Below are 12,797 nucleotides of genomic sequence, written 5' to 3'. Positions count from 1 at the left end.
TTTAAGAATATAGTTATGGGTTTAATTTCTAACCATATACTGTTTTTAAAATTATAAGATTCTTTTACCTAATTAGTGCACACCAAAAAAAATTAAGTTAGAATATTATGTCAAATTTGGAAGGCTTAAATATGAAATTTGTCATTATAAGTTAAACTTTTTATTTTTTTTTTATTTTTCAAGTCTTATTTCCTTTAAACTTATGTTTTTTTATTTGTAGTCTCTATCATCGCTCATAGTTACAAAACTTGTTAGCAATGACATCATTGTGCACCATGTGAGCAAAAAATGCCATCATCAATGCCCTATCATTGTAAAAAAAAAACCATTCTATCGATGCATCGTAAACAGTAGTAGTGTCATGTTTATAGTGACATTATATGGACTAAAAATAAAAATAAAAAACTTACATGAATTAAAAAAAGAAACTTACAGAAACTAAAAGTGAAAAAAAAAATTTATAGAGACCAAAATTTAAAAAAAAAGAACTCACACAAACAAAAAATGAAAAAAAAAATTGGACTAAAAGAAAAAAAAAAAGAAAAGTGACATATTTATAGACAAAAATAAATATTTAAGTCTTAAATATCATATATGATTTAATATAAAAGGAATATAAAATAAAAAATGAATTAATTAAAAGATTTATTTATGAAAAAGTTTATAATTGATTAGAAATATAATGATATTGGATCAGGTTGGGGTAACCTAAAAAATAACCTAGAACTTGTCCTCAAAATACATCCCATATATTTTCTTACACTAAGAAGACTCTTGAATTGAACACCTTAGTCGTAAATTAACATCTTATAATTACAAGAGATAAAAAAATGACAAAATTCAACCTAACAATAAATAAAAACAAATAGATAATTTTTAATGTATTTTTAGTTATTAGGATTAATATCATATAAACTCTATTAAATAGAGAATGAGATGTTTATAAGTTTTAGTATTTAATAAAAAAGTTGAAAAACGTGTTTTAAAAAATATAGTGTTGCTTAGTTTTTTTTAAAAAAAAGTTTTAGAATTATCCTTATAAATTATTATTTCTAAAATGAAACAACTTCTTGTTGATCTAACTAAATCTGACCTGGGATCTTTTGAGTAAGTTAATGAATTCAATTTTTCTTGATAAAAAAACATATAGTTAAAAGATAAGATCCTAATAACATAACAACGTTAACAACTGTATTTTTCCAAAATATATATGATATTATGAATGATAGGATAATATTAATAATGATTATAATCAACATAAAGATGTAAAGATGAATGATCTGTTATACTTAGAATTAACATTTTCCTCGTACATGTAATCCAAAAGTGAGACTCTTTAATGAAGGACAAAAGTAGACTCAAGATAAAGCACATTACTAATAGTCTAATGATACAATATGTGGCATCTAATTTAATTAACAAGTTAAAATATTTGTTTAATTGCTCAAACATTGCAACGCATTAGTAGTAGTATAATAGAAGACAGGTGGTACAATAGTACAGAATGAGGCATCAAGGCAGAGGCAACGACACCTCTCTCTCTCTGACATATGAACATACAAATATTGTTGTTAACATCAAAATACAAAGACAAAGGAGCATGCATGCTAATTATAACCATATATTTCATTCTTCACACAACTTTTTCTTGTGCATATTTAACATCGAAAAGTCAGACGCTTTGACCAAGGTGAAGGTGGGAACGGCAATGAAAGGATAAAAATTGACCGATCAAAAGTCAAAATGCAACACACTTTTATTAGTCTTTTTTGTTTGTTGTAGGTTTGGATGATTTCAACCTGAGTTGGAATAATGGTATTTCAATGAACATATATACAGGCATTACTAGTTGTCTAATAGTACAAATATTGTTGTTGACATCAATATACAAAGACATTATATATATGACATATAGAGGTGGTAATGTCGTATGCTTATTATAATCATATATTGCATTCTTAGCACTAAAATAAATTTTTCTTGTGCATTTAACATCGAAAAGTAAGACGGTTTGACCCAGGGGAAGGTGTGAACGTACGGCAAGGACAAAAAAGTAATCTCAAAAGTCAAAATGCATTAATGCAAAACATTACTATTAGTCTTTTTTTTTTTTTTGTAGTTGCCCACTGGCTTGGATGATTTCAAGAACTGCCTTGTATCCAACCTGAGATGCAATAATGCTACAATAACAATGAACAAACCAATATCTGGCTTCTAAAACAACAGCAAATTAACAAATGTCTAAATCAAATGCAAATTTTACAAGGCAAGGAATTAATCAGAAATTAAGCAACCAAGCATAATTATTCACGTTAATGATTCCATAACATAAGGTCTATGATCTCTATATAAACCTCCAGATTCATTCATTTCAATGCATACCAATTCACATTTCTCTCTTTAACACAATATACCAACTAAGCCTTTTCTTACAAAACTGATCATTGCTGATAATTAAGAAATGGCTTTCACTGGCCAAAAGCAACACATGTTAGCCCTATTCCTTTTCCTTGCAGTTGGGATTTCCCAAGTGATGCCCCGCAAGCTGCATCAAACATCCTTACGAGAAAGACATGAAAATTGGATGGCAGAATATGGAAAAATGTATAAGGATGCTGCAGAGAAGGAAAAACGTTTCCAGATATTCAAGGACAATGTGGAGTTCATTCAATCATTCAATGCTGCTGGTAACAAACCTTACAAGCTTGGCGTTAATCACCTTGCTGATCTCACACTTGAGGAATTCAAGGATTCTCGTAATGGATTGAAGAGGACCCACGAGTTTAGCACAACAACATTTAAGTTAAATGGATTTAAGTATGAAAACGTGACCGATATTCCTGAAGCTATAGACTGGAGGGCAAAAGGAGCTGTTACTCCAATCAAATACCAAGGTCAATGTGGTAAGACAAAGAACACCATATAATTATGCTCCATCTTCTTCATTATTTACTTCATCTCGTTTTACATTTTGTTTGGATAACACAAAAAAAAATCAATTATACCCTAAAAAACCATGGTCATGAAAAAATAGAAATCATTATTTACTAGATTTACCAAGAAAGCAAAATTAATTATTTCTCACTATGTATCAAATTTAAGCACACTATTAATTCTCACTTTTCAAATATATGAAATTATTACTAGGATCATATAGTTATATATTTTTTTTATAAAAAAATCCAAATTTTCAATGAATAAAACCACATTTAAGCTTTACTGTAATTATTTTGCATGTGCCTCAATTTGAAAAGATATATGGGTTAATCAGTTAGTTTTGTTTGAAAAATTATAGGGAGTTGCTGGGCATTTTCAACTATAGCTGCAACTGAGGGTATCCACCAAATAAGAACAGGAAACCTAGTGTCCCTTTCAGAGCAAGAGTTAGTGGATTGTGATAGTGTGGATCATGGATGTAAAGGAGGTTTCATGGAACATGGGTTTGAATTCATTATTAAAAATGGTGGAATCACTAGTGAGACTAACTACCCCTACAAGGGAGTTGATGGAACTTGTAACACAACCATAGCAGCCTCCCCAGTGGCTCAGATTAAGGGGTATGAGATAGTTCCTTCCTATAGTGAGGAAGCACTCCAGAAAGCTGTGGCCAACCAACCTGTGTCAGTTTCCATCCATGCAACTAATGCGACATTCATGTTTTACTCCAGTGGAATTTACAATGGAGAATGTGGAACTGATCTAGACCATGGTGTTACTGCAGTTGGTTATGGCACAGAAAATGGAACTGACTATTGGATAGTGAAGAATTCATGGGGCACACAATGGGGTGAGAAAGGATACATAAGGATGCATCGAGGTATAGCTGCTAAGCACGGTATATGTGGAATTGCATTGGATTCATCTTATCCAACAGCTTAAAGACTTCAATTATGCAAATCGTGTTTCATGTTTTCTTTGTAGTTTGTAAACGTGTAAAAAAGTGAGTTAGAGTACATGTGTTGCTACTACTACTCACACAATAATTAACACCTACTTAACACTCTTTGCTCTCTTTATCTTTTTTTATCAGTTTTAATTAAATACCCTTGTGGTCCTTATAGGATGACATTCCTAATGTACTTATAGGATAATAATAAAATATTTCTTTATCATTTCCCCCGTACTTGTAATCGAAATGTGAGACTCTTTAATGAAGGACAAAAATAGACTCAAAATTCAGCACATTACTAATAGTCTAATGAGACAATACGTGACATCTAATTGAATTAACAAGTTAAAATATTTGTTTGATTGCTCAAATATTGGAACACATTAGTAATAGTATTAGAATACAGCATGAGGCATCAAGGTAGAGGCAACAAATTGTATCATTTGTGATTTGTTTAAGTAATTTTTCTTTATTTTTTATTTTTATTATCTTTACTTAATCTAATATATTATTATAATAATATTTTTTTAAAAAGAATATAACAATTTAATATGATAAAAAAATAATGTATCTTTCATTTATTAAAAGATATATTTAAACAATTTTTATCTAATCAATTATTGAATTATTGTTGGGATGTTACATGAAATAGTGTGTTCTATATAGTATGTGATATATTTTTTTGTGTGTTATTATAACAATAATGAGAGCTAGACTAAATGGTTTGAACTTGATATGTAATTTTTGCATTGAATACCTTATATTTGTTTGAGTTATGGGTTAAAATTATATTTTTTATAGGGGCAATTTGTTTTTATATACACTAAGAAATAAAAAAAAATCTGGTAGATGCAGTTACTCCCACACTAGATAAGGTGCATCTGGCAGTGGGCTCAGGTGTGACACAAGTAGTCTAGACTATATCATTATCCAACCGTGTTACTATTGGTCCTTATCATAATTGTTCGGAGTTCCTACAAAAACTTAAAAATTCTTGAAAAAACCATTTTACCAATTTGTTCAAACACTCCACCCTTCCTCCTTCCTCTCTTCCTCTTACCTGAGTCCTTCTCCTCACCTTTTGTTAAATACGCAATGAAAACACGATAATATTATGATCTTTGTTAAGATACACAACTGAATCACATTTACGTTTTGTATTTTGGAAACAAAACATAAATACTCAATGGAACACATGATTTCATTTTATAACTTTTTTTATATAAAAAAAAACACACAACAGAATTATAGTTTTCCGTTGTGCATAATTTTCGAATTCCTTATTATACAACAGAAACACAATTTCATAGTGTATTTCAAGGAAATCACTTGGTTACCCTTTTACAGAACACAAATTGATAGTCACATGTGTCAATAGAGAGAATATGTTCAATCTTTCCTTGGGACACATGCATAATTTATGGAATAAGCATATCTTAGTTATACATATAAGATTCACTACAAGTGAGTTGATGGGACTTGTAACACAACCATAGCAGCTTCCTCAGTGGCTCAAATTAAGGGGTATGAGAAAGTTCCTTCCTATAGTGAAGAGGCACTCCAGAAAGCTGTGGCTAACCAACCTGTGTCAGTTTCCATTGATGCAAATAATGGACATTTCATGTTTTATGCTGGTGGGATTTACATATCTTTAAGGAATTGTGGTTTGATTTGGTTCCATAGATACTGACTCTGAATTGATCCGTACTGCTTAGTTGAACAACACATGATACATAGCCTTCAACAATATTAATTGATAATGAAAGACATTAAGTTAAAATCGACAAGATTTAACATAATTGATATATAGTTGAGTTCTTAAGAATATTGTTAAGGGTTTAATTTCTGACCATATATATCTCCCTCCCTAAAATGATAAGACTTTTTTTTACCTAATTCACATCCTTCAAGAAAGTTAGTCAATTTAGTTAGTAACATTAAATTCTTTATAGATTTATAATATTTTTCCAAAATTACCCTTAAAATGATTGGGACTAGTCATCTTTCTCTTTCTAATTAATTATTTTTTTTTCTAATTAATGTATGCTAGTCTATTTTTTTCTATCCTTACAAGAGAGAGAGAGAGAGAGAGAGAGAGAGAGAGAGAATTCTTTTAATACATATAGCATTTAGCAAAGATAGGACTATTTTGAATTTTTCATTAAGTTATGGACTAATATGCAACAGGGATACAAAGTCAGAGACTAAATTGTCTGTTTACTCATTTTGTTATCATCGAATGACGTGACATCTTTTAAGAGGCACGTCCACGTGTCATGCCCCGTCATCCTTTAGTGCCACGTTAGATGGTCCACGTGACACTAAAATTGACCTCACTAGCAGCGTTTCTTTATAATTTAACGGAATGACTATTTTGCAAAGATAGAGACTATTTTGAATTTAACATTAAGTTATGGACTAATATGAAAAATAGGTACAATGTCAGGGACTAAATTGCCTATTTACTCCATTGTTTTGTTATTGTTGACTCTTTGACAAGCGTATCAAGTCGTACAAGTAGTATTAAAATAGTAAGACCGAGTATTGATTCCATAGGGACTTCGATTCTACTTTTATATATATATATATATATATATATATATATATATATATATATATTAAGTAATTTGTGACTCAAATTGAATTTTGTTCATTGATTAACTACAAATATGACTAAAATAAATTAACTACAAAGCAGGGAACCTAAAAGGTTAAGAAAAAAAATGCTCAAAGTTGTGAGATCGTGTTGTGATGAGTTTAGGAATGTGTTGGGGGTTCTCTACACCAGAACCACTCTTGATGTAATCATAATAGATTTTTCTCTTTTTAACATGAATATGATTATTACCTGTACTTTTGAACATATTCTAATCATGATTTCTCAAGTGAGAACCTAAATCACCTAATATCGCTCTTAAACCATTAAGAATTATATTTGAAGACAATTACAAGAGATAATGTCCCATTAATTCCCATATTAAGACTAATTAAAAGTCTCTAGTCTTGTGAATTCATTAGAGCCAACCTAGTGCTGAACAGTTTGAATAATATGCGTGCATGAAATCTTAGGTTTGATGTTCAGTGTCATCATTATAAAAGGAAAATTTCTAATTTTGTAGAGTACTTATATTTAATTCATTCTAGGAGACGAATAACGTCTAAAGACTCATAGACTTTTTTTAATAGACTTAATAATGACTAGTGAGATGCAACCGTCTTTCTAAAATTTATGCGCACTTGTATTGTATTTTTGGCATTTTGCAACTTCATTAATATGGTGATTAGCTTACGCACATGGGTTTCCCTAAAAAGACAAGCTTACTCATATTGGTGTTTTATTTTCATTGTTTATTTCCATTAAAAAAAATTTAACCGTGCCTTGCGACGTCAAAATTGCGTGTACATAGGAAAAAAAAAGATACTAAACTCACAGAATGCTAAGTATTTAATGAGAAGAGTAAGAGAAATTAGGTGAGGAATTCTATCAAACACTTGATATACTTGGAAAATTAAAGTAATTTCAGTTAGAGAAATCACAGGGGCTTAACTTTATTGGTCCTCCTAACATGCAATGATTATATATTCCTATATTATTAAGCTTGTATTATCATTAAAACGGTATTTTATCCCACCTTAATTTTATAAGTGAAAGAACATAAGTCCCTTGAGTAAGCACAACCAAACAATTTGCATTAAGAAAAATAATTTATTGATGTCCAATACTTTTTATCCTATCCCTAGGCATCAAAATTATTGGGTGTTTCCTTCATTTTACCATTCAAAAGAATTTCTCAATTATAATTAAATGAATAGAATCATGTAAAATGGTGATCAAACCAAAAGAAAGCATTAGGGATAGAAGAAGATAAATAACAATGCTTTATTGAATAAAACTAAGGTAGAAATTACATTAAACCTCAACAAAAGAGAAATTAGTTGCTACCATGGGAGAGAAGCTCTTGATGGTGAAACAATGAAAGATTAGTCTCAAAGCATCCAAAGCCATCACACACACCTTGACTCCTTTTTCTCTAGATCTCAAACATACAAAGTGTCCAACCCTATGCTAAAAGTAAGGTGTATGACGTAAATATGGACTCATCTTTCTAAAAATCTGCATCTCTTAAATATTAGCTTTTTGTCGAAATGGAGGAGGAGATTCCTTCTAAACACCTTAGAAGACCGATATGTGCTAGGTCATGTCAAGGTTCCTTATCAATATATACAACTGCAGAGTTTCAAGTTAAAAGATAAGGTGCATGCACATTGGAAATTGAATCTTTATCACTAAATTTTAGGTGGCTTAAATGCAAAGTGGAAGATTGCATTTTACTAGATGAACCTTAGTTGAATGGATGCATTGAAAGTTTTTTTTGTTTGAACTTCCAAGAGAGCTTATTTATCATAGTTGGTGACAATCTTCACTACAAATAGAGAAGAGAATTAGTGGAGAAAGACAACACATGAAGAGAGAGTGTGTGAGAAGAGAGATTGTGAAACAAAGTCACTTTGTTGAGAGAAAAGTGTCTTTGTGTGCGAGTGTTATCATTTTTGTAACCATTGAGTGGGATACTTGAGTTTGTAGAGTGACACACTATGAAACCGAGTGGACTAAGATCCAAAGGAGGGTTGTGAGCACGATTCGGTTAGCCATTGCTCTTGAGATAAAACACAACGTGTTGAAGGAGACAACATCAAAGGCCTTGTGAGAGAAGCTTGAGAATATCTATGCGTCAAAGTCGCTAACCAATCACCTTTGTTTGCAGATGGAGTTGTATAAACTCAAAATGGAGATGAGAGGAGACCTCCATGACCACATCAACAAGTTCAATCGGCTAGTAAGTCAATTGTTGAATACAGATGATAAACTCTCTGATGAGAAGCAGTCCTTGTTGTTGTTGGCCTCACTACCAAGGTTCTTCAAAGCTTTGGTTCAAACGTTGCTTGTGGGAAGATCAACTTTGAATTTGGATGAGGTGACTGTCGCTTTTAAAGAAAATGAGATAATGATAAGAACTGAAAATGTTGATAATGAACACAATGCAATAGTTGTGGTGGAGTCAGAGTAGGGAAGAAATCATTCAAGGAGACATGATGGGCCAAGAGGAAGATCAAAATCGCAATCGTGTCCGCAATGAGATATGAGTAACATACAATGTTACTATTATGGTGAGAATGGTCATGTGTAAGTGAAGTGCAAACAAATGAAGGAGGACTTGAAGAAATTAAGAGATATGAACAAAGATGGCGCTAACTCCCAAGCTAATGTAGTAAAAAGTGTTGAAGATGATGTGTTTTTGGCAACAAACGATGAGGTTGCTAAAATAAAATGGGTGATGGACTCTGCTGCCTCAAAGCACATTTGCAGAGATCGAGAGATGTTTGATACTTTAAAAATCGATGGAGAATTCAGCCATTTCAAGTTAGGGAATGGTGGAAAAATGAAGGTTGAAGGTATAGAGAGTGTGAGGATGAACTCCATGATGATGCTATTTGAACTTTCTTAAATGTGAGGTTTGTACCTTCTGTTGTTGTCAATATGATTTCTATGGGGGAGATGGCATCACAAGGGTACCAATATGTTGGTTCAAAGTGGGAATGCAAAGTGTACAAGGGGAGACAGTTGGTGTTGTAAGGACAAAAAAATAAAGATAATTGTTAACTCGTTGGCACGTGCACCAAATTTGTCATAAGTAATAAAGTATCTGAGTGTCGAATCCACAGAGATTTTGTTTGTACTTAGATTGATACAAACCTAATTTACAAACAAGAGATAAAGAATTTAAAATAACAGATAAAGAAAGATAGAATATAAGGTAAATATATAAAAGAAAGGATAAAAGATTTAAAGATAAAAATCGAAGATAGAAAAGATAAAATATTTAAATTAAAAGATGACAAAGATAAAAAAATAGAAGATAAAGAAAGATAAGATAAGAAAATTAAAAGATTAAGATGAAGATAAAGATAGATAAATTCAGAATGTGATCATGTTAGGACCTAGGCTGCCTTATTTGCCTAAGATGTATTATTTTAGATTTTTCTCTATCAATTTGGTGAAATTTTTCCTACCCACATCTATTAAAATACTTGCCCCCAATATCTCACGATGACAACCATATCTTACCTATTTATCTTCCAAATGTCTTCGCAAAGACTCAATAGATAAAATACATGAAGTTTTAATTTTAGATGTTTGCTTTGATGCATGAGCATAATGCATTCACTCTATGTCAAGTAATGATTGTATTAAATATCCCTTCCTTTTAGTTCTATCAGAGATTACCCTCTGTCGAACGACTAATCCCTAAAACCGATGCATGCAAAAACCTTACTTCTCTCCGGGGTGATGTCTTTTCTCCTTGACTTGATTTCTTTTTTATAGTTATTAGAGTGGATTTGAGCTTGATGCTAAAAATCATCCTTATTCATATTTTTGATATTTTCTGGATCCTTTTCTCTTTTAATCCCTCATTTTCATATATGTAAGCTATAAATAATGAAAATATTAATTTCTAACATTTAAACCAAAAATAACTGTTAAATAAATATTTTTAAAGATATTTTCAATATATTTTTACTATAAAAAATAGCTCATATTTAACAGTTATCAATAATATTTGTTATTTGGATGGTTAAGTCTTGAAGAGGAATCATGATACAAAGTGAAGAAGAAAATGAAGTTTTGTAATGTTGTGGAAATGTTGAGAGATATTTTTGTTGGAGAGTGTTGATTTTCTAACTACTCTTTTACCTTTTAAAAAAAATAAAAATTACCAATTATGACTGGTTCTGTAAGTTAAAATGGAACGATTTCACATTTACATTATTTAGTATTATATATAGATTATTTGTTCAAGATACAAAGATTAATTGTTTAAATATAACGACTAGTATCAAATTCGAATCTTGCATTAGTTGTATTAAGTATTAGAAAGAGAAAAAAAATATTACTGTTCATATATAATTATCTTACATATCCATCCTCAACAAAATCATCTCCATAAAAAATTAATATTACATAAAAAATCATAATATTAAATTCCATGTCAATAAAGACCACAAATTTGCGGAGTCCATGCATTAGACGTTAAACTCTGTATCCCTTCCAACTCAGATAAATTCAGAATGTGATAATGTTGGGACCTAGCCTGCCATATTTGCCTAAGATGTATTATTTTAGATTTTTCTCTATCAATTTGGTGAATTTTTCCTACCCACATCTGTTAAAATACTTACCCCTGATATCTCACAATGACAAACCTATCTTACCTATCTATCTCTCATATGTCTTTGCAACGACTCAATGAATAAAATGCATGAAGTTCTAATTCTAGATGTTTGCTTTGATGCATGGACATAATGAAATCACTCTATGTCTAGCAATGATTTTATTAAGATATCTCTTCCTTTTAGTTCTATTAGAAATTATCCTTTGTTGAGTGACTAATCCCTAAAATTGATGCATGCAAAACCTTCCTTATTTTTCTATTAAGGATTATCCTCTGTCGAGCACGTAACTCTTAAATTAAAGATGGTGTAAGAATGAATTATACATGAAATTAAAATAAGAAAGGATAATAGGAAAGAAAACACCTGTTTGTATTGATAAATATGAAGTATACAATACATTTTTTTTGGCTTTTTAGGTCTGTCAGACCCTAATTATAAGGGTTTAGTCTCTTATAGCCACAAAGGGTCTTACACTTGAAAAGAGGTATTCAAATTGATGGAGGAGAAGGGATGGAAAAAAGATATAAAAAGAAGGATTTTTTCTATTTGAGATGCTCAGACTTAGGATGTATTCATTAGAGAGTTTCGAGTCTCCGGGGTGGTATGGGGTGTTGTCTTTTCTCCTTGACTTGACTCTCTTTTTATAGTTGTTGGAGTGGGCTTAGACCTCATGCTAAAAACCATCCTTATTCATATTTTTGATATTTTTTTGGATCTTTTTCTCTTTTAATCCCTTCTTTTCATATCTTTAAGTCATAAATAATGAAAATATCAATTCCTAACATTTAAATAAAAAATAACTGCTAAATAAATATTTTTAAAGATATTTTCAATATATTTTTATCATAAAAAATAACTCATATTTAACTGTTATGAGTAACATTTGCTATTTGAATGGTCAAGTCTTGAAGAGGAACCATGATACAAAGTGAAAAAGAAAGTGAAATTTTGTAATATTATGAAAGTGTTAGGAGATACTTTCATTGGAGAGCGTTGATTTTCCAACTACTCTTTTACCTTTTAAAAAAAATAAAAATTACTAATTATGACTCGTTCTGTAAGTTAAAATGGAATGATTTCACATGTTACATTATTTATTATTATATAGATTATTTTTTCATGATACAAAGATTAATTGTTTAAATATAACGACTAGTATCAAATTCGAATCTTGCATTAGTTGTATTAAGTATTAGAAAGAAAAAAAAATTACTGTTCATATATAATTGTCTTACATATCCATCCTGAACAAAATCATCTCCATAAAAAATGAATATTACATAAAAAATCATAATATTAAATTCCATGTCAATAAAGACCACGAATTTGCGGAGTCCATGCATTAGACGTTAGACTCTGTATCCCTTCCAACTTTTTGATGAATTAGTGCATTTTAAAAATGGAAAGCATACCACGTTTTCTTTATATCCCCGTCCTCTAGCATAAGTACTACTACGACATATGTCCTTCAACATTTTTTAGAATGTCTACCTTAATAAATATGGTAGAGACTAGTTAGCGATAATTTCTTTTTTCATATACAAGATTTAAACCTAAAATGTTTTTTAAAGGATAATATTCACTTTGTAAAACAATAACATTTATAAATATACTAATAAACAACAATAAAAGAAAACAGAATATTATGAGCTAGGTGAAATAATAACTTTTTTCA

At 30.4% G+C, this 12,797-nt stretch overlaps 1 protein-coding gene across 1 annotated transcript; it reads left to right on the top strand.

Annotated features, from left to right (window-relative positions):
• Positions 1-2,393: 2,393 nt before the first annotated feature.
• Positions 2,394-4,049, top strand: LOC114414226 (zingipain-2-like). The gene is made up of 2 exons (XM_028378531.1): positions 2,394-2,903; positions 3,296-4,049. Exons 1-2 carry the CDS (start codon positions 2,462-2,464, stop codon positions 3,877-3,879), a joined length of 1,026 nt encoding a protein of 341 aa, XP_028234332.1. The 5' UTR covers positions 2,394-2,461; the 3' UTR covers positions 3,880-4,049.
• The last annotated feature ends 8,748 nt before the right edge of the window (positions 4,050-12,797 follow it).

Source organism: Glycine soja, chromosome 6 (assembly GCF_004193775.1).
Source record: "Glycine soja cultivar W05 chromosome 6, ASM419377v2, whole genome shotgun sequence".
Classification (NCBI taxonomy): domain Eukaryota; kingdom Viridiplantae; phylum Streptophyta; class Magnoliopsida; order Fabales; family Fabaceae; genus Glycine; species Glycine soja.
The sequence above is the reverse complement of the archived record's forward strand: the minus strand, read 5'-3'. Positions and strand labels throughout refer to the sequence as shown.